The sequence below is a fragment of the Fundulus heteroclitus genome, chromosome 5 (assembly GCF_011125445.2).
Source record: "Fundulus heteroclitus isolate FHET01 chromosome 5, MU-UCD_Fhet_4.1, whole genome shotgun sequence".
NCBI classification, from domain to species: domain Eukaryota; kingdom Metazoa; phylum Chordata; class Actinopteri; order Cyprinodontiformes; family Fundulidae; genus Fundulus; species Fundulus heteroclitus.
This window is the reverse complement of record NC_046365.1, coordinates 21,331,234-21,349,049: the sequence shown is the minus strand read 5'-3', so window position 1 is coordinate 21,349,049 and position 17,816 is coordinate 21,331,234. Positions and strand designations below refer to the sequence as shown.

The 17,816-nt window shown below is 37.1% G+C and overlaps 1 protein-coding gene across 3 annotated transcripts; it reads right to left on the bottom strand.

Annotated features, from left to right (window-relative positions):
* Positions 1-332: 332 nt before the first annotated feature.
* Positions 333-17,801, bottom strand: LOC105931523 (dynein heavy chain 6, axonemal). 3 transcript variants are annotated; one of them, XR_004931064.1, is made up of 20 exons: positions 17,700-17,801; positions 17,462-17,545; positions 17,276-17,331; positions 16,683-16,880; positions 16,133-16,486; positions 15,232-15,366; positions 14,969-15,117; positions 12,741-12,918; positions 12,545-12,631; positions 12,343-12,450; positions 10,026-10,115; positions 9,815-9,935; positions 6,049-6,200; positions 5,348-5,500; positions 4,882-5,133; positions 3,691-3,819; positions 3,437-3,550; positions 3,180-3,320; positions 1,842-3,006; positions 333-413 (listed from the first exon to the last, which is right to left on the bottom strand). XR_004931064.1 is itself a non-coding variant. In XM_036137167.1 (19 exons), exons 2-19 carry the CDS (start codon positions 17,523-17,525, stop codon positions 2,839-2,841), a joined length of 2,649 nt encoding a protein of 882 aa, XP_035993060.1. In that variant the 5' UTR covers positions 17,526-17,545; positions 17,700-17,801; the 3' UTR covers positions 1,346-2,838. The 3 variants fall into 3 exon arrangements, 2 of the variants coding, with proteins under 2 accessions (XP_035993060.1, XP_035993061.1); XM_036137167.1 differs by lacking the exon at positions 333-413 and having other exon boundaries at positions 1,346-3,006; XM_036137168.1 differs by lacking the exons at positions 333-413; positions 16,133-16,486; positions 16,683-16,880; ... (1 more) ...; positions 17,462-17,545; positions 17,700-17,801 and adding an exon at positions 16,111-16,123 and having other exon boundaries at positions 1,346-3,006.
* Positions 17,802-17,816: the final 15 nt, after the last annotated feature.

Genomic DNA, 17,816 nt, shown 5'->3' with positions numbered 1-17,816 from the left:
TGTTTTCCTTATTCAGGGATGAAATAAAATTCTTCTTGGTCGGTTGACCCTGCAATCAAGAGTTCACATTTTAGAAAGCCAAACAGTAACCTTGAGAAAAGTTAAAGGTTTGATTAGAAGATTACAATTAACCATGTTTTGTTTGTAACTTTTGGATGTTGCCTAAGGTTCCTAGGACCTTTCAACAAATCAAAGCTGGTGAAGCAGGGGTCCAATAAATGATTTTAACATAATTAAGAATGTATAAGAAAGCTTTTTCCCCTCTTTATCTACTTCTTTGCGAGTTCTAAATAAAACATCTAATAGTTGAATGAAACAGAGAGAGAGAAGTTCACTCCCTCAGGGGAGACCATATACTGAATGTCTGCTATGTAGGGTTTTCTTTACTGAGACATCCTCCAATCCTACGACACCTGGAGATAGTGCAGGCAACAAAGAAAATTAGAGTCATTTAATGGCATTAAAACATAGACTTTATTGTCATTCAACTGCACATAACCTAATTTAATTTCAAGGCTCTGAATAAAAACAGAGGACAGAAGAGAAAGTTGAAAAACACTTCCCAAGGTGAGACAGCCAGAGGGTTTTATGTCTGGGTAAAAACTAAATCACCAAATTAGATGTAAAATCTGTCAATTACAGGGAAAGTAAATCATTCAGCACAATAAAAAATAAACATCATCAATGAGGCCAATTGGAATGAGGATATTCTGAGCCAATTGTGCCCACATATAAGGAAGATGGGGCCCAACATACAGTATTTTACAGAAAGACCTCTGACAGACACTTTAAACTCAACACCTGGTGAAATAATATACAATTTAAATGTATACTTTTCACACTAGAGATGGACAACACACGGTACTGAACTGAAAGCGGTTCTTCGACTCATACACATCATGGGTAAGAAAATAAAAGGGCAGTGAGGTTGAAAAATCAGATTAGGCACCATTTGAGAATGAGCAGAGCCATTGAAAAAAAGCTGTAGAATTTCTCAAAGCATCCTGTAGCCTTAAATCCACAGACTAAAAGTAGAAATGCATCTAAGTCTTATGCCTAGCCACTAGGGGGAAGTGCTGTGTAAAATATGAGAACAAATCCAGTATGAGTCAAAGCAAATCTACAATACGGGGAGGTTACAAGCTTTTACTGCCTGTACAGAAATCACTGGGAGCTTTTTAAGCTTTTACCAGTGTCCGATTAAATCGGGCATGCTTTGTCTGCATCCTGTCCATTGTAAACATAGTGAGCTTTATGCCATGTGAAGACCCAAGTCATTCAGAAGCATCTTCACTGTAAAGAAAGATAAGTGTGCAACAGGGGATGCTCAAACAAAACTGATGTGAAAAAAAAAAAACAGTTTATGTGAGAGCAGGATGGTACTACCTGAGTCTTAACAGTGCCTCTCAAGATTAAGACTTCCTAAAAGTCACAATGAGACACTATATTGTGGTCTTCTTTGCATCCTTTACACACGACTCATAGGAAGCTAAAATAACATTAGGTGACCTAAAAAATAAATCATTTCACAAAATAAAGCTGGAATTTACGTATCCGTATGTAAAAATCCTTACTAATTGGCCTTGCAAAGCACAATGTTAAAACTGATGCATTTAGGAAGGAAAGATCAGGTCATAACCATAAGATATGGTTGGAATTGCATTCTTCTCAGGCTTCATTTAGAGTTTTAGTCAGATTTATGATAACAGTATCTGTCAGCATCCAGACGTGGCATTTCAAGAGTTCAGTTTTTTACTCAACTCTGCATGAGCAGCTGCAAAATGCTATGTATAAAAGCCGCACGAAGACAAACCGTGGCGCTTGTAAAGAGTTAATTTTACCTCGTCAGCTGCTTCTTGGTTCTCCCCACACAGAACTCCTTCTGCGTTTAAGGGAGCATAAAATCTTTTGGCATCGTGAAGGGAGAATGTGTTTAGCAGGAAAACGAGAAGATATTAGGTTTAGAAATAGTGTCTTATTTAAAATTTGGTCTTGTATTTTTTGCTTGATGCTTCACCTTGTTGGATCTTCACTACTTAATAGGTGCAACTGTTGTTTGCGAATTCTTTTCCACACTAATGGATAGAAATTGCTTCAATTCTCTGGACAGAGAAACTGTGTGGGCAATTCCTCATTTTGCTGATAGCTTTTAAATTTGTCCACCAAAGTTTGAATTATGTGTGTTAACAACCTCCTCCTTTCACACACAACAGTGTTCTCCATACTCCCACGATTATATTGTTGTTGCTCTCTATTTGCCAGGATAAAAATTTACAAAAAGGTTGAAAACAAAGTTGTTTAACAGCACTATTAATTCAGTTTTCTTTAATATTCTGACAATATTGCTGTTGAAAAAACTGAGAATGAGATTTGTAACAACTGTATTTATACACATGTAAGTGAAACCTGTTTAAAACCATGTTTCTCCATTACAACAGCTTGTTAGGTGTCTAAGTATCACGTGTTTTATAATGCATCTTGGTGTTGTCCAACATAAACTTTTTGTTAGCAATGTAAGTCAAAAAACATCTGGAAGATCTCATACCAGAATTCCCAAACTTGGGAAAGCTTTGATATCTAGGATGAGGTTGGAGAAACAGCCTCTGAGGAACGCAGGAGGCTCAGAGTGTTAATTGTTGCCCCAATAATTGTTTGACGTAATCAGGTTTTAATGAACGTCCAACACTAAAAACAACCATGCTATTTGGCTCCAGGTCATTTCGCTTTTCATACCTACAAGGTAGCATTTCCTTCTTTCCTACTTAATAACTAAGTTGATTTAAATGTATACATATACACAAAAAATAAACTGAAAGACTAAAATAGGTTCCAAGTGAGCTAAGTTAATAGCTCCAGAATCTTCATTGCATATGAGAATACGTCATATTCCTCCAGTGTTGCGAGAGTGACTGCCTCCACATCCAGAGAGGTGCCCAATAAACTCTCAAAAGACACCCACAGGCCCGGCTTCATGCACAGGTTACACACATTACTGATGACAGGCAGCTGTTGAGAAGCAGAGAAATGCAGTTTGCCAACCATCAATAGCCACTTTCAGACAGTTTTAAGAAGGCAAAAAAAAAAAAACACTCAGTAACACTGCTCATACCAGAAAACCACAGCTATAATCTAAAGTGTCTAAAAAGTCCAGTCTCTAAATTGAATTTTGTCCTACCTACCTTCTGTGTCATTCGTTCAACCTTATCTTTCAAAGCAACCGAACAGTTCAGAGGGAGGCCCGTCTCAAGCTGCTCGACGTGCTGGTTGTAGCTGCTAATGTGCAAGCTGAGCTGCTTCAGGTCCAGTTGCTTCAGTGGGGTCTTGGGAGAAGTAGAAAAACACAAAAAACAAAAACAAGGATACAACATAAGTCTACCTGTGAATTACTATGTGTGCATTTTTAGGTTTATATGCACAATGCACTAAAGCATCTTGCCTGCTGCCATTCATTTTGTAGATAGTCCCATTCCTCCACAGAGTTCCACAGAAGCAGGATCAGTCTGAACCTTGCTGTGCTCTCCTCCAGTGAATCCAACCTGGTGCTCTCCAGCTTTACCCATCAGAGCAGAAAGATCGTGTTATTTAGGAATTTGGGTGGGGTCGAGAAAAAAAAACACTCACTGTAGTTCAATAAAACATATAGTTAATGTTTATTTAGATACCAAATAACATATCTAGAAAAGTTAGCACCTTAAATTTTCTTTCGTACAAATTACAGGAGAATGCCAGGGCCTGCAGCTCATCTACGGTAATCTGGATCTCCTCCAACAGGGGGCGCACTTTGGAGGAGTTTGCATTGACGTCCAAGAAGTCTTGATTCTGCACATAAAAGAAGAAAAACAAAGACTAGTCAAATTTCAAAATTTCATACTATCCCAGTGACGTTTTACATTTTTCCAAGAGTTTCTAGAACATTCTTGACATTTGAGTATAAAATATTGACCTTCAACTGCTGTCTGGTATCTATAGGTTCCACAAACAATCAAACAAAATAACGATGAAGTGGCTTCTGATTTTATGGGAGTGTGATATACAGAGAAATCACAGCATTTTGGTTTGAAAAATAAATCTGCAATAGTTAAAAAATCTATAACTGTGGGATACGTGAGAGACGTATCCCACAGTAAATACAGATTCTTTAAAGCAGTTTGCAAGCATTTTTTTTTACTTTATTCTGTTTGTAAAATGCATTGCTTATTGTATGCATGTATATATATGAATGCATAAAAAGGTTTTAATAAAGTGTTTGAGATTTTAACTAGCCCCATTTTGAGAAAAAAATCCTAATTTCAATGTTTTTTTTTAATTCCAAAAACAGTGAAAAAAGTTACAAACAACTCAAATTAAGTTGTGATGTTAATCAAAAATAAAGCATGGGTCCATATGTGTGTATGGGTCCCTGAATATAAGCTGTATAGCTTCAAATGTGGCCTTTTTACAAACTGTTCCTCATTAATTGTACAATGTAACTATTCAAATAACTTCTGCTTGTAGATAAATGAATAAATAAATGAAAATGTGCACTTATGCAGACATTTCAATGCACTTTTTGGCATTCTTGAGATTTCTTTCTCTAACTAAAAAAATCAAATAGAAAAAAAAAATACTGAAAAATGAAACCTTTTTTTCGGTGCCCAATTAAATTTTGTCCTTACCAGACCTTTTAAATGATAAAAGCACATATTACATTTTTCTTGATTTTTCAGTCCTGTGTAGAGCAGATAGGTGCATACTACTTCTTAACGGCATTCAAATTTTTACTTTATATATAAAGTAAATCAGGGAAGTGTTTTTAACCATGTTTTTATTTCAATAAACATTCTATAAATAAATATACAGTATCAAAAACAACAAGAAATACAGTATTTCTATATATTGTACCTGCAACACGCGGGCCAGTTTTGTGACTTCTTTTTGCAGTTTATTTTGGTCAGAGACCAGGGAGCTCATAAACCTCTCCTTTTTCGAGTCCCTCTCTGCCACTGCGTCTTCGATTAAATTACACAGTGAGTTGATAGTGGGTTGCAATGAGGCGAAATCAGAAAGGTCCTCAGGTGGTATAGTCACAGAGTACGCGTTGAACAGATTGTACACTTTGGAAACATTGTCGTGCTCTTCTTGTACTTCCAAGATCTAGTGAGATGGAGAAAATAATTAATTTAAATTTTGTGATAAATGGGAAGCAGAAAAACAGAGGTATGAAGAAAAAAGAAGAAAGAAGAAGAAGAAAAAAAGACTGATTCCAGGAACCATTTCATTTTCTACCAAGTCATTGCTTTATTTATTTATTTGCTTGAGCTAGAAAGACCAAGGTTTTAATGCGATAGAAGTGAAATCTGATTCTCACCCTGGCCTCAATCTCATCCAGGAATAAGAGCTGCTCGGCCATCTCTGCTGTTGTAGAAGGAGAGCACTTCAGTTTACTCTTTGCTCCTCCAACCTTAGCCAGGAGGACATCTACCTTCTTCCTAGCCTGCTGTGTGAGCATCTCATAGAACCCCTAGGAAAGATGAGAAACAAGGACTTCTACAACACACCTTTGACTTGTCTAATAAAAATGTTAATTTGACCTTTGGTTGGACTGGAAACTATTTCTTTAATTAAATGCCTTCCTGTGGCTCTATACATTGCTTACAATTTAATGTCAGCAGGGTTTTACTAGAAAGAAAAAGAGGCCTCCCAGCTTTTCCATTTGAGTCAGAATTTTATTGTAGCCAAAGTATTAGTGAATTTAATTTTACTACTTTTGCACAGCATGCTAATATTTGCATTGCACTCAAGTTTAGCTTACCATTTTATATCAAACCCTTGTTTTTCTAAACTCCTCACCTGCCATTTACATCTACAACTGAACATGAACATGTTACGACATTTTGTCATTTTTTTTTAAATCAAATTAAGCCAGTGGAAATGCATTTGTCAAATATTAAAAACATAAAAAAATGCAAAGGTATTGAAAATATTAGCAAATTGCTTCAGTGGGTTACAATAGAGTTGCATAAAATGTCTTTGTATACAGGACACATTTGAATTTAAACTAGTTCTGACCTCCAGAGAAGAGAGTGTAGAAGACACAAGCTTCAGTTTGAGCTGTGTTTGGTCCACGAGCAATAAGCCAAGATGCCTCTTCTCTTGGATAGCTATGGCCTGCTTATGCTTATTGTGGTACAACTCCAGGGTTTTGGCAAAAAAGGTCAAATCTGTAGGACAAAGTCAACAAGGAACAAACTTGCAAGAACAATATGTACAATATAACTTCTTATTATATTGGCAACACCAAATTGCTTCAACATGTCAAATAAAGTATAATACAGAAAAATATGCTGCGTACAAAAAAGATTGTTTTTAAATTAGGATTTCATTTACTGAGAAAAAAAGAATATCCAAAGCAACCTGACCATTTGTCAAAATATATGTTAGGTCATTAATAGACTTTTTAATTGTTTTGGAGAGCTGAGTTAAATTTTACAATCACAGGCCTAAAACAAGGCCTGTAGAATCAAGACATCGCTTACCGTAATTAGAATCCATCTGACAACACAAAGTAGGCTAAAAGATCTCAAAAAGCAACACATCATGTCTTGATCCCCAAAAATTCAAGATCTAACATACAGATATCTCTCCATCTGGAAAGGGTTACAAAGCCATTTCTGAGGATTTGAGACTCCAGCAAAAGACAGAAAGAGCCAGCAAAGAATACATAATATGGTGGTTAATTCTCCCAGGAGTAGCTGGCATACCAAAATTACTCCTAGAGTACATTGACGACGCATCCAGAAAAGAACTCAGAACAACATCTAAAACACTGCAGATTTCATTTGCTTCAGTTAAGGTTTGTTGTCATGAATTAAGAATAACATAAAGACTTAGAAGGGGGAAAAAAAAGCATCAGTGAGAGAGTTGTGAGGGCAAACACCACTGTTGACCAAGAAGAAAAGAAAGGCTCATCTCACGTTTGCCAACAAGAATCATCTGGATGATCCCCAAGACCTTTGGGAGACTCTTCTTTGGACCAATGGCACAGCCCAATCATAGAGTAAAACTAACAGACCCTTTCGGAAAATTTTTTTTTTTACCAAAAGCTCAGATATGGAGATGGAGATAGCTAACTTTTCTTCAGTAAAAAATAAATATAAAAGATAGATTTATAAAATAAATCTATAAGGCAGCGAATACTATAATAAAAAAATAACTATAGTGGTTTTACTATAGTGGTAGAGTGGTTATTACTTTCTACTTATCTTACCTATTATTATCAATAGTTGTGCAATAGTTACTATTTATTTTACTTTTATTTTTGGTGTTTCTGAAAAAAGGTCATCCTGTGTTGCTTTAGAACTACCTTTAGATTAGCTTGTTTTTTTCTTCATTACTATAAACTGTGTGTATCTGTCTGTTTCTGCCACCATTACGCCAACATTTTCTCATCGTTGGACAATAAAGGAATTTCTTATCTTGTGCACCCAAAAGTTTGTGAATTTAATTTCTGCTTTTGACTATATTCCTACATGGCCTTACACTCTTTGTCCCACTGTTGTTTCCAGGAATATATCTTAAATAACTTTGATATAACTTTGAAGTATCATGCACTGATTTCATTTTTGAAAAATTATTGATTTTGTGCTTGCGCTATGACTTTATATTAGTCATAAAAGAAATATCTCCACAGAAATATTGCAAATAAAATGCCATCACAAGATTGAATAATGTCATAAAGGACTTTGTAGAATGCAATGTTATTTTTGCTTTTATATTCCAAGTGTCATAAATTCCCTCTATGCTTGCCAATATTCAGTCTTTTGGATAGTCTCACTGCAGTATATTCCTCCCTTTGACACAGATCATAGAAACCAAGGTCGCAAAGAGTATTTTGTGTAGCAAAATGTTGGATGAAAAAGAAATGAACGACAAAAATTTGTACTTGCGACAATTGATGTCCTTATTGCAATATTCAACAATTTTGCAGATGCATAATGTCAACCTTCAATTTTACAGCTTGTTTCTAAAATTGTAAAAAAAAATATATAAAAAAAAGATCTGAACAGTAGCATCCTGCTCATCTATTCACAGAGTATCATCCGTAAACATCTAAATCTCACTCTGCACCTTTTTACAGAGTGAGATGTAGATGTTAGATAGATAGATAAACAAAAATCTGTCTGCTTAAAATTAATTTTAGATACAGAGATGCATGCCGATATATTTAATATTTTATGGATACATCCAGTGCATTTTGGAGCAGAAGGGTTGTTTTAAAAAAAAATTATAACCTTTGTTTTACCTAAAAAAAAAAAAATAAATAAAAACACAAAGGGTAGCTAGAAAACCTGGAACAAAAAGTAACATATATAATTTTCTAATTAATACAAGCTATTATATATGAGCATATAATGCTTATAATGTTGATAAAGTGAAAAAAGCAGGACACCCTCTGACAGCCTGCATAGTTTTCTATAATTTAACACATGGGTATTAAACATACATTTTAGCACTGAACTGAACTACTCAAGTAATACAAATTAGCAACAGAAACTGAAAAAAATACCTTTAAAAATCTTCTCTAAGATGTAATTTAACAACAGTCGGTGTCTGGTGAGGAATAAATTACCGCAACAACACATTTATTCCTACTTAAAATAGCAAAGATTACACCCGGTACCACATAAGTGATACTCTGTGATACTTGAGAACTTGTGAATCAGTATGAATTCTAAGCTGTTGTCTCACCAAACTTTCTTTACAGTCACATAATGACAATGATTCTTGGTTATTGATCTGGTGGACATGCTTAGAACATGATACTAAGCTGTCTGAAGGCTGTTTACTCCGTTTAAACCTTTGGCATTTAGTTAGGTGCTCCTAATTGTTGAAGTGAGAGTGAACACTGTGTCAAAAACTAAAGGGCTGTCAGGGCCTTCAGAGAAAATGATGCATCTCAATAATCCATGCAGAAAAAAAAAAGAAAAAAAGAAAAGAAAGCTCCTCTGGATGGGTTCTTTTTTGTTGAAACCTTTTGTCTCTGTTCTGAGAGACTTCTTCAGTCTGAAGAGTTACAGATAAACTCAGCCTCATGAGCAGTGTCTTTGCATAGAGGATCAACTAGTTTAAGTGTGATAATCAAAACATTTTGTTTACATGCAGGTAAGGAACTGAAATAGTTCTGGGGGTGGGGGGTGGGGGGGATCAGCCATTGCACTGTAAGGAAGATCTTCTACAAATGAATATCTTTTGTATTATTATTAATATTATATTATTATTATTTGTATTAATATTCAAAATGGCTGTTAGACTAAAGTTTGCCAGAGAGAACTTACACAAATGCCAGGACTTCTGGAAAAATGACTCTCAAAGAGATTAGTCAAAGATCTTATCAATTGGACATCAGAACAGAGATGTTTGGCCAAAACAGTTCGGCAGTTCAGTGAATGCTGTTTTGTAAACCTTTGAAGTACATTTAGTTTCACATTGTGAATTATTGCTGCAGCAAGACCTGTTCAGCTCACCATCATACAGGCCACCATGAATTCTACTGTATTTAAAGAGTGCATGAGGAAAATGTGAGACAATATGTAAATTAAATAAAAACTGAACAGAACTGGACCCTGCAAAATGACAACATGGCATTATGACCCAAAATATACCAGGAAAACCCCCAAGAACTGAGAGGGGTTCTATAATTTAAAAAGCCTCTGTTGAAAAAAAGACATACAGTGATCTGTTCTTTGTGAATTAAGGTTGTTAAATACATAGGTATTTGTGTTGTGAGTAGCAACTGAGACAGATGCTGAGATTGTAGGGATGTTGTGGAGATTACCAGGTTCCTGTTGCCACACTGCATCAAGATCCATAGTTTCATTGCTCTTAGAGAATGCGAGAAAATGGTCAAATGTGTGTGAGTACACTTGGGCTGACTCAAAAGCGAAATGGAGTGAATCCTAACGGGGAGGTAGAGAAAAAAAAGCATGAAAACTTAGAACTAGCAAAAAGACTGCACTGAAAAGAAGTTGTGCAGTGTGAAGACCTACCCTGATGCTATGCATAGTACGTCGAAGTCGGCCATCTTCTTCCAAGACCATGTTCAAAGATGGGTCACTAATCCGATTGCATTTCAAGTGCTAAAAACACACGCGTACAGGTGGAGACACAAGCACTGAACACAAAGCTGATTTACCCAGTTAAGACAATTCTAATGAGGCTATTGACATCAAATCCACATAGATCTCAATAACAACCCAAGTAATCCATGCATATCAAGATATAGAAATAAATAAGTCATGTGTAGTAAATTGGGTTGACACAGAATAAGTACTAAACACACTTCTTGAATTGTATACCTTGTAGAACAGCCTTCAAAGTAAAGACAACTTCAAAGCATCTCTTGTATGGAAAAAAAGAGTAGTCAAATGCATTGATCAAGTGTGATTTCTTTGCCCATTCTTTTACACAGACTGTAACAATCATGAAAGGTTTCCAAAACTTCTTCTGCACAATACGAACTTGAAGTCTTGAAGATTTTCACGATTCCGATTCCCTTATCGATTCTGTGAAACAGTTCGATTCCTTATCGATTCCCTCATCGATTCTATATCTTATTTAGACAATCTGACATGACAATCTGACAACAGCCTCACATTCACCTACCAAAATTCAGGGGCCTCTACTGTAGAAAATGAGTGCAAACCCTTAACAATGAACTTGGTAAGTGCACGGTGACATTCGTCTACCTTCGCCTGGGACATTCTATTTCTGCCTGCCTCTTCGAAAACAGAAGGCAGTGAACAGGGGCTGCCAGACTCTGAGCCAGCCAGGCTACCCGTCTCGTCACAGTCATCTAAATCTAATGGAGAAGGCATCTGTTTAATGAAAAAGCATTACTGTACAATTTTGGGAAATAAACTCATGTCCCCCTGATTTAAGTAAACGAGCGTCACCTTTCTCTCGCTCCCTGAACTGTGGAGCAACTTCGTAGCATGTTTCGTTACATCCATTGCAATAGCTAGAATCATGTAAGAATTCCAGCTACCAGTAGTTCTAATTAAACATGCTAGCAATGAAGGGCTGGATTAACGAGTAAGGCACACTCCCTTAATAACCCCAAAGAGAGGTAGGAAATTGGTTTATTTCCAGGAATAGCATATGATTTACTAGGAACCCCATTAAGCACAGCCAGTGATATAAAACTAGCTACTTACCACCAGAGTTGCCTTCCATGCTGGTCGTAACTTTAGTTTCTTTCCGGAAGGCATTAAAAACACGGCATTCGTTAAAATGCATGCCACGTTGTGTGCGCAGGTGTTTCTGCATGTTGGATGTATTTCCTCCCGCAGATGTAATTGCCACTTTGCAATGATTGCAAAGCGGCTTGTTCCCATCTTTCACTTACTTAAAATGAAGCCAAACTTTGGATCGCTTTACCCAATGGGGCGCCATTTTTTTTTGTTTTGCTTTTCTACACTTGCGCCTGGTCACGTCGTACTTGCTTACTGAATGCCGTGTGCATAACTTGCATAAAAAGCGTGACGTAAGTCGTGCTGCCCAGAGCCCTAGGCTCTGGTGCTGCCTGGAATCGGTAAGAGAATCGTTAAGCGAGCTGCCAAACGGTGCCATGGAATTGGAACACACGGAACCGGTTCTGAACAGGAACCGGTTTTCGATTCCCATCCCTAGTCTTTACATGAATTTTCAATTGGATTCAAGTTGGACATTTGAAGTCAGACCATTCTAATAGCTTTATTTTTTTCTGAAACTAATTTCAAGAGCTTTCTTGGCTGTATTTTTGGCATAAGGCTACAAGGTGGCGCGGTTGGTAGCACTGCTGCCTTGCAAGTTCTCTCTGGGTTCTCTGGCTTCCTCTCACAGACCCAAAAACATGACTGTTTGGCTAATTGGTCTCTCTAAATTGCCTTTAGGTGTGAATGTGTGTGTGGGTGCATGGTTGTCTGTACTGTGTGCCTCTGTGTTGCCCTGTGATGTGCCGGCGACCAGTCCAGGTGTACCCTGCTTCTCGCCCAGTCACCACTAGACAGACATCCATTTTATTTCAAGGCGTTCAATAGTTGTTCTGTGCCATTCCACTTTTTTGCACAAATTTATGGACTTGTTCTTTTTTTATTCCTAAGCATTTGTGGATACCTGAGTTGCTACAGAATTTGATGTGGACTTCATCTCAAAAGCCCTATCAAAAATACATTTATTGAAATAAATAACTATGAAATATTAATTGTCCCAACTGTAAACACAATTAACTCTACATTACAATAACCATTATAAAACCTTTGGCAACCTCTGTAACAGGTATCATAAATCTCTGGTTGGAGCAATGAGATTAGGAATATTTTTTACCTGAAAGTGTTCAGACTTCTTCAGTGAATTAATTTCCGGGTCTGATGTGAGGGACCTCAAAGACATTACTGTCTTCTTACACTGTCTGACTATCTCTTCGATGGTTTCCTATAGACATTATAAATCAAAAATACCTGTAAGGCATACTGGATGAGTAAAATATTACTTGTAGTGGAACAAACTCAAAATGGGGAAAAAAAACCTGAATGTTTTCCTCGGAGGGTTTGTACATCAATACATTTGATTCCAGCACCAGTTCGCACTTGAATAAAGGTAAGTCAGGAACAACCTTTGACATGCAGATGGACAAAAAATAAAACAATAACTTGCAACTGTGTCCAGTATAACTTGCAGTAGATAAAAGCTGGCTTTGCTGGATAATAAAAGAACTGTCGTACCTTCTTTTCAGCATCCTCTTTAGAAACAGCCTCCGAGTGGTCACTTTGGGTTTGTGGTGCGATTTGGCTAGGCATTAGCCCTACCTGATTCTGGAATACAGTTAGGAGCCCATGCACCACATGTCGCAACAAGCAGTTCACTGTGCTGAAAATGAAATGGTCAACGTAACGGATGAAGCTGGGGAAACAGAGAACATTTGCATTAGATTTGCTGCAGTGAATGGTGAATTGTAAGTCAGCTGTGTTCCAGTGAGTGAAATTAGGCTATCATTACTTATATTTCTGAATGTCACACTTCAAAGGACAACTTCGGTTCAGTGAATTTAAACCAAATGGAGGGATTTCCAAATAATGAAACACTAATTTGCATAAATAATGCAAAACGTACACAAATGAAGACATGTAAAAACCAAGCATTCGAACGGAGAGGCCTGCTCTAAAAAAAAAAGGAGAGAAAAAAAGAAAAGAAAAAAAAAGCCATTAAGAGAGAGAGAATTCCAGGGAAATAGTTATTAGTAAATTGCTGCTTGTGACTCCTTGAGAATGGAAAGAGAATAATGAAGTTCATGTCGAACAGAATGCTTAAAGAATGGTACTCAAATTAATCTGAATACTACCACATAATTATCTACAGAGGGAGGAGATCCCAAAGGTTTTGAGGATCATTAAACTGCCATTACAAAACAAGATAATCACGTTTTTTGTTGGGGAATGGTGCTAGGTTCTGAAAGCTTATTTGATCTGACTGTTTTATACACAAGGTCAACTAAGCTGGAAAAACAAAATACTAAAATATATTGAATGATATTACATGTTTTAGGCTCAATAGAAACAAATGAAAGGCCAATGCGAAGATAGCAAATTTCAGAAAAGAAACAACAGCAAGTGAAAACTAATTTATTTGTTATTTAACATTTAATAAAAACATAGTGGAACTAAATTGTGTTTTTCTTGTCCAGATCTTATCAATGAAATAGTCTGGCACTTGCCAGAAGCAGCTACTGTGGATTGTCTGATAGAAAATATAGAAATATCTATAGAAAAAATGAGGTATTAGTTTTTGACCTGAGCCTAATTCTCAGTGTTTGCTGCCATTACTTCCAAGTGTACATGTGTTTTTTGTTTAAGAAGCTGTAATCAATCTATCCTGTTATGCAAGGGATGCCCATTACTGGGTAAAAGCAGCAGTAGTAGTTGTCATCCAGGCCAGCTCTAAACCGTGCCTAGTTAGAAGCTCTGTAGCCCTGCCTTTTACTCCACCCACCCAATCCATGCATCCTAGCTCGGTCAGCTGCTCCGTCTGATCAGCAAGTGGCCATGCAACTCCTCCACCATAACAAGCTGTCTACCATATGAATATGACCAAATCTTATCTCTATCCCAATGGGGAAAAAAACAAAAAAAAAAAACAAAATAAAAACAGAAAACATGATGGAACCCTGCATCGCATCATATGGAGACAAAAGTAAACCAACTCCTGCTGAAGCAGAAGAGGCTGGGGTGAATGTGCGAGGCAGCCATTTTCATATTTTTGTGAATTTATTTTATAGAAAATACTCTTGAGGTGTATTGTTTTGCACTAGTTTTAGGTGCTTTTATAATGCTATTTTTCTGCTTAAACTGTAGAATCTAAGTCAAATGAAAGCATACTGAGCACTTAACAAGGATGTAACTGATACATGATCCCCCAGATAGCTTTAAAGCAAGACCTACTACTTCTCTCCCCTATTATTAAGGTTTATTTAAAAAGCATGCCATGAGTATTGATGGAGTTTGCATGTTCTCCTTGCATGTGTGGGTTTTCTCCAGGTACCCCAGGTTCCTCCCACAGCCCATTAACATGACTAGGTTCATTTGTCTCTCTAAATGGGCCTTAGGTGTGAGTGAGTATGGTGGGTTTTTCTCTATATACTATATTGCCATGTGATGGACTGGCAACATGTCCAGGGCGTACCCCACATCTCCTCCGGTGACCACCGTTGATCCCCACCCCCCTCCCCACTCCATGTGCGCGGAGTAACAATGGATGGATCAGTATATTTAGCAGGAGACATAAATAGGATGTTTACAAACTAAAAAAAGTTAGAAAGTTAGATTTAAATTGTTTGCTTACCACCAAATTCAGCTTCAAGTTATCTTTCACATCGGCATTTCAACTTTGTGGAAGTACGATTGTGAAGAAGTATTACAATACCGAATATACAATTGCGGAGAAGAAATGTACTAACCAAACCACCCGGTTTAAAACAAACGAATTAATCTTGTCGCTGTCAAAATGTTCCGCAGGTGTGACATGATGATCCAACATGTATTCACGCCCTGCACAAACCGCCACGTCCTTCACAGTGTCGCGAAACGGCTGAATGTCTTCCATTATCTGAACAAGACACATATGGGCAAAAGGTTTCAGGACAGGCCAACAAAGACAAAACAACAAAAAAGACGTATATCGGATATTCTGAAGTATTCATTTATAAATGGACTGCGGCACCTCTTGTTGTTGTTTGAGCTGGGAGTCGAGGAACTCCTTCAGTGTATATGAGTGGTTTGTCTTCACATGATGCAACTCTTTGTCGATGAGTTGGCATGACAATTTCCTGATTTCCATCAATGCTGGTCCCAGACACTACATAATGTAAAGGTGTCAGTAACAATCCATGGTGAAAATTACAAAATTCTTTTTTTATATATATTTGAATAATTTAAAGATGAAAGAAAAGTCTACAGAAATGATGACAAGTAAAGGTACATCTTAACTCGGAAGTTAAATTATTTTAGTAATTAATCAGGAGGTACACTTGGTATCTAGAGTCATTACACATTCATGGTCTTTACTGCAGAATCTTTCCAGGCCTGAGCTAATATCCCTGTTGATTGTGCACCTTTTTCTACCAAGATTGCTTGTTTTTGCAAAAGTTTCCATAAATATGCTTGCCTCCGACTTCTGTAGCAATGACGTTTTGTGGTTTACCGTCCGATCCTTGTTGAGAATGTCAGTGACTTGACACCTGTCAAGTTTGTGGACTTGTCCATGATGGGGCAGGTTATACCCAATAATGTATAATAATAATGTGTATATGGCCATAAGATAACATTTCTGTATTAAAAAATCCATTAATAGGTCTTTTGAGATATATATCCTGAGGAACTGAATTATGGATTTTCATTTGCCGTGAGCAATAATCACACATTTTTGAATGCCACTATGTGTAATGAAACTATATAACACATGAATTTTACCTTTTGAACATAATTACTGAGGTAAACTGACTTTTCAAAAATGTTCTATTTTATTAAGAAAGACCTTTGCTTGGTGAGCTTTTCTGTAGGTTATGGTTTCTCCACAATCAACATTAAATGTCACATGCACCTTTTATATGCACAAAACATACCGGGTCCATCACAAACAGGTGGTTTTGGAGATACGTCTTGGTCAAGTAAACCTTCTTCTTATACACTTTGGTGCGCCAGATACAAAAGCACTTCCAAATTTTTTGGAAGCTCAAGGGGACGATGCAGAGAGGCTCACAAAACTGATGATATTCATCTTCTGCCAAGTGCTGAGAAGTTGCAAGTAAAGGTTGGTCTTCAAACAGCGATGATATTAAGTCTTCAATGTTGTTTGAATTATTTTTTTCCAGGCCTGTAGTTAACTGAGTGTGCCGATCAGGAGAAAACGTCTGCTTGCGGTCCTTTATGTGCTGGAGACTGTTTTTTTTTAGATCTACGCTTCTCTTTCCCACAACCTAGATAAACAAGAGGCAATTAACATCTGAAGAGATCTACCTAGACAAACTGAGAAACATATTTTTTATTAATGGAAGCCAATAGTCAACTTATAGTCTGCTAAAAATATTGTTGAAAATCAAATATAAAGTGTTTAAGTAATTAGCTTGGAGCTTAAACATCTTATAGCTCAATCTTAGTTTGCCAAAGTCTCACCTTTGGGTGTTTTATCAGAGATCTTGGGGGAATTGTAGAACACTGTGGTTCAGGGACCCTATGTACCGATTCTGGCTCTCGTTTTTTTGCTTGGGCCGAAGGTGACTGGGTGTGCCAGCCTGGAAAAATCATCTGTCCTCGGGCCTTCAAGTGTTGCACACTGGGTTGTTTTCGCATTACACGTTTCTTCAATATAGCCTAGATTAAGGTGAGGAAAAAAATATATAGAAACTATGATCGGAGCCAAATATTTGTACAAAGCATCACAATTATTTTCAGACAGCCATCTCTACCATACAGAGCAGGAAATTGGAAGCGATTAATGTAGAGGTGAATCACCATGTAAATGTTCAGTATCTCTGGAGAGTGTAAGTTACATTTGGCAGAAAGGCAGATGTAGGCTATATAGTAGATAAATGTTTTAGTTACCTGTTACACTTCTGGCATTTTGCTTATTTTAATGTAACATCTAGCTACACAGATGGCATTTAAAACATTCATTTACTTTTGAAATATTAGAAATTGTTCATTAGTAAATAGGCTACAGTACATTTCAAAATATTTTTATTACACCCACTTTCCTTAAGCCTTACCTGTGGGTCTACTTTATTCTCAGGTCCTGGTGGGCACTGCAGATAATGTGTCCGTTCTGAGGCACAAGGAGGGCTTATTATTACCATCACTTATGTTTGTTTTGGAGCTGACTAACCAAGCGTTGAAAGAGTCAGACCTTCTTTTCTCTGAGTTTTAGTCTTTTTTTTTTTTTTTGTTTCACCCACCTTCATTGTCCTGAGATATGCCAGAAATGTCTGGGGGAGAGGCCGGCGCAGATGAAGAAGCCATTCTTTTCTGAGAAATGCAGCCTTTGGGACAGGCGCAGAAACAACAGAAACGGTCAAGTTGGCAACAAGCCGCAGCGTAACGCAAGCATTATAGAGGCAAAAACAGTTAAAAAAATTTAATTAATATGTGTGAAGTCTGTTCTGACAATGTTCTTAAAATCGTGAATGAACGCACCTAGGCTACTTTACCGTTTGTGTTCCAAAAAGCTTTCCAAAGAAGTGCCCTGTGCTGTGAAAAAGACGGCCTTTATTTGGCCTTGTTTTACGGTTACTAACGCGGAACCAACGCTTA

Bases quoted from the DNA above. Each gene is read 5' to 3' on its own strand.
- LOC105931523 (XM_036137167.1), bottom strand. From the start codon at position 17,525: ATGGCTTCTTCATCTGCGCCGGCCTCTCCCCCAGACATTTCTGGCATA. The intron at 12,632-12,740 runs GTACGACAGTTC...TGCATGTCAAAG, and splicing joins AAGAGGATGCTGAAAAGAAG to GTTGTTCCTGACTTACCTTT. The intron at 3,321-3,436 runs GCAAGATGCTTT...ACTTCTCCCAAG, and splicing joins TACAAAATGAATGGCAGCAG to ACCCCACTGAAGCAACTGGA.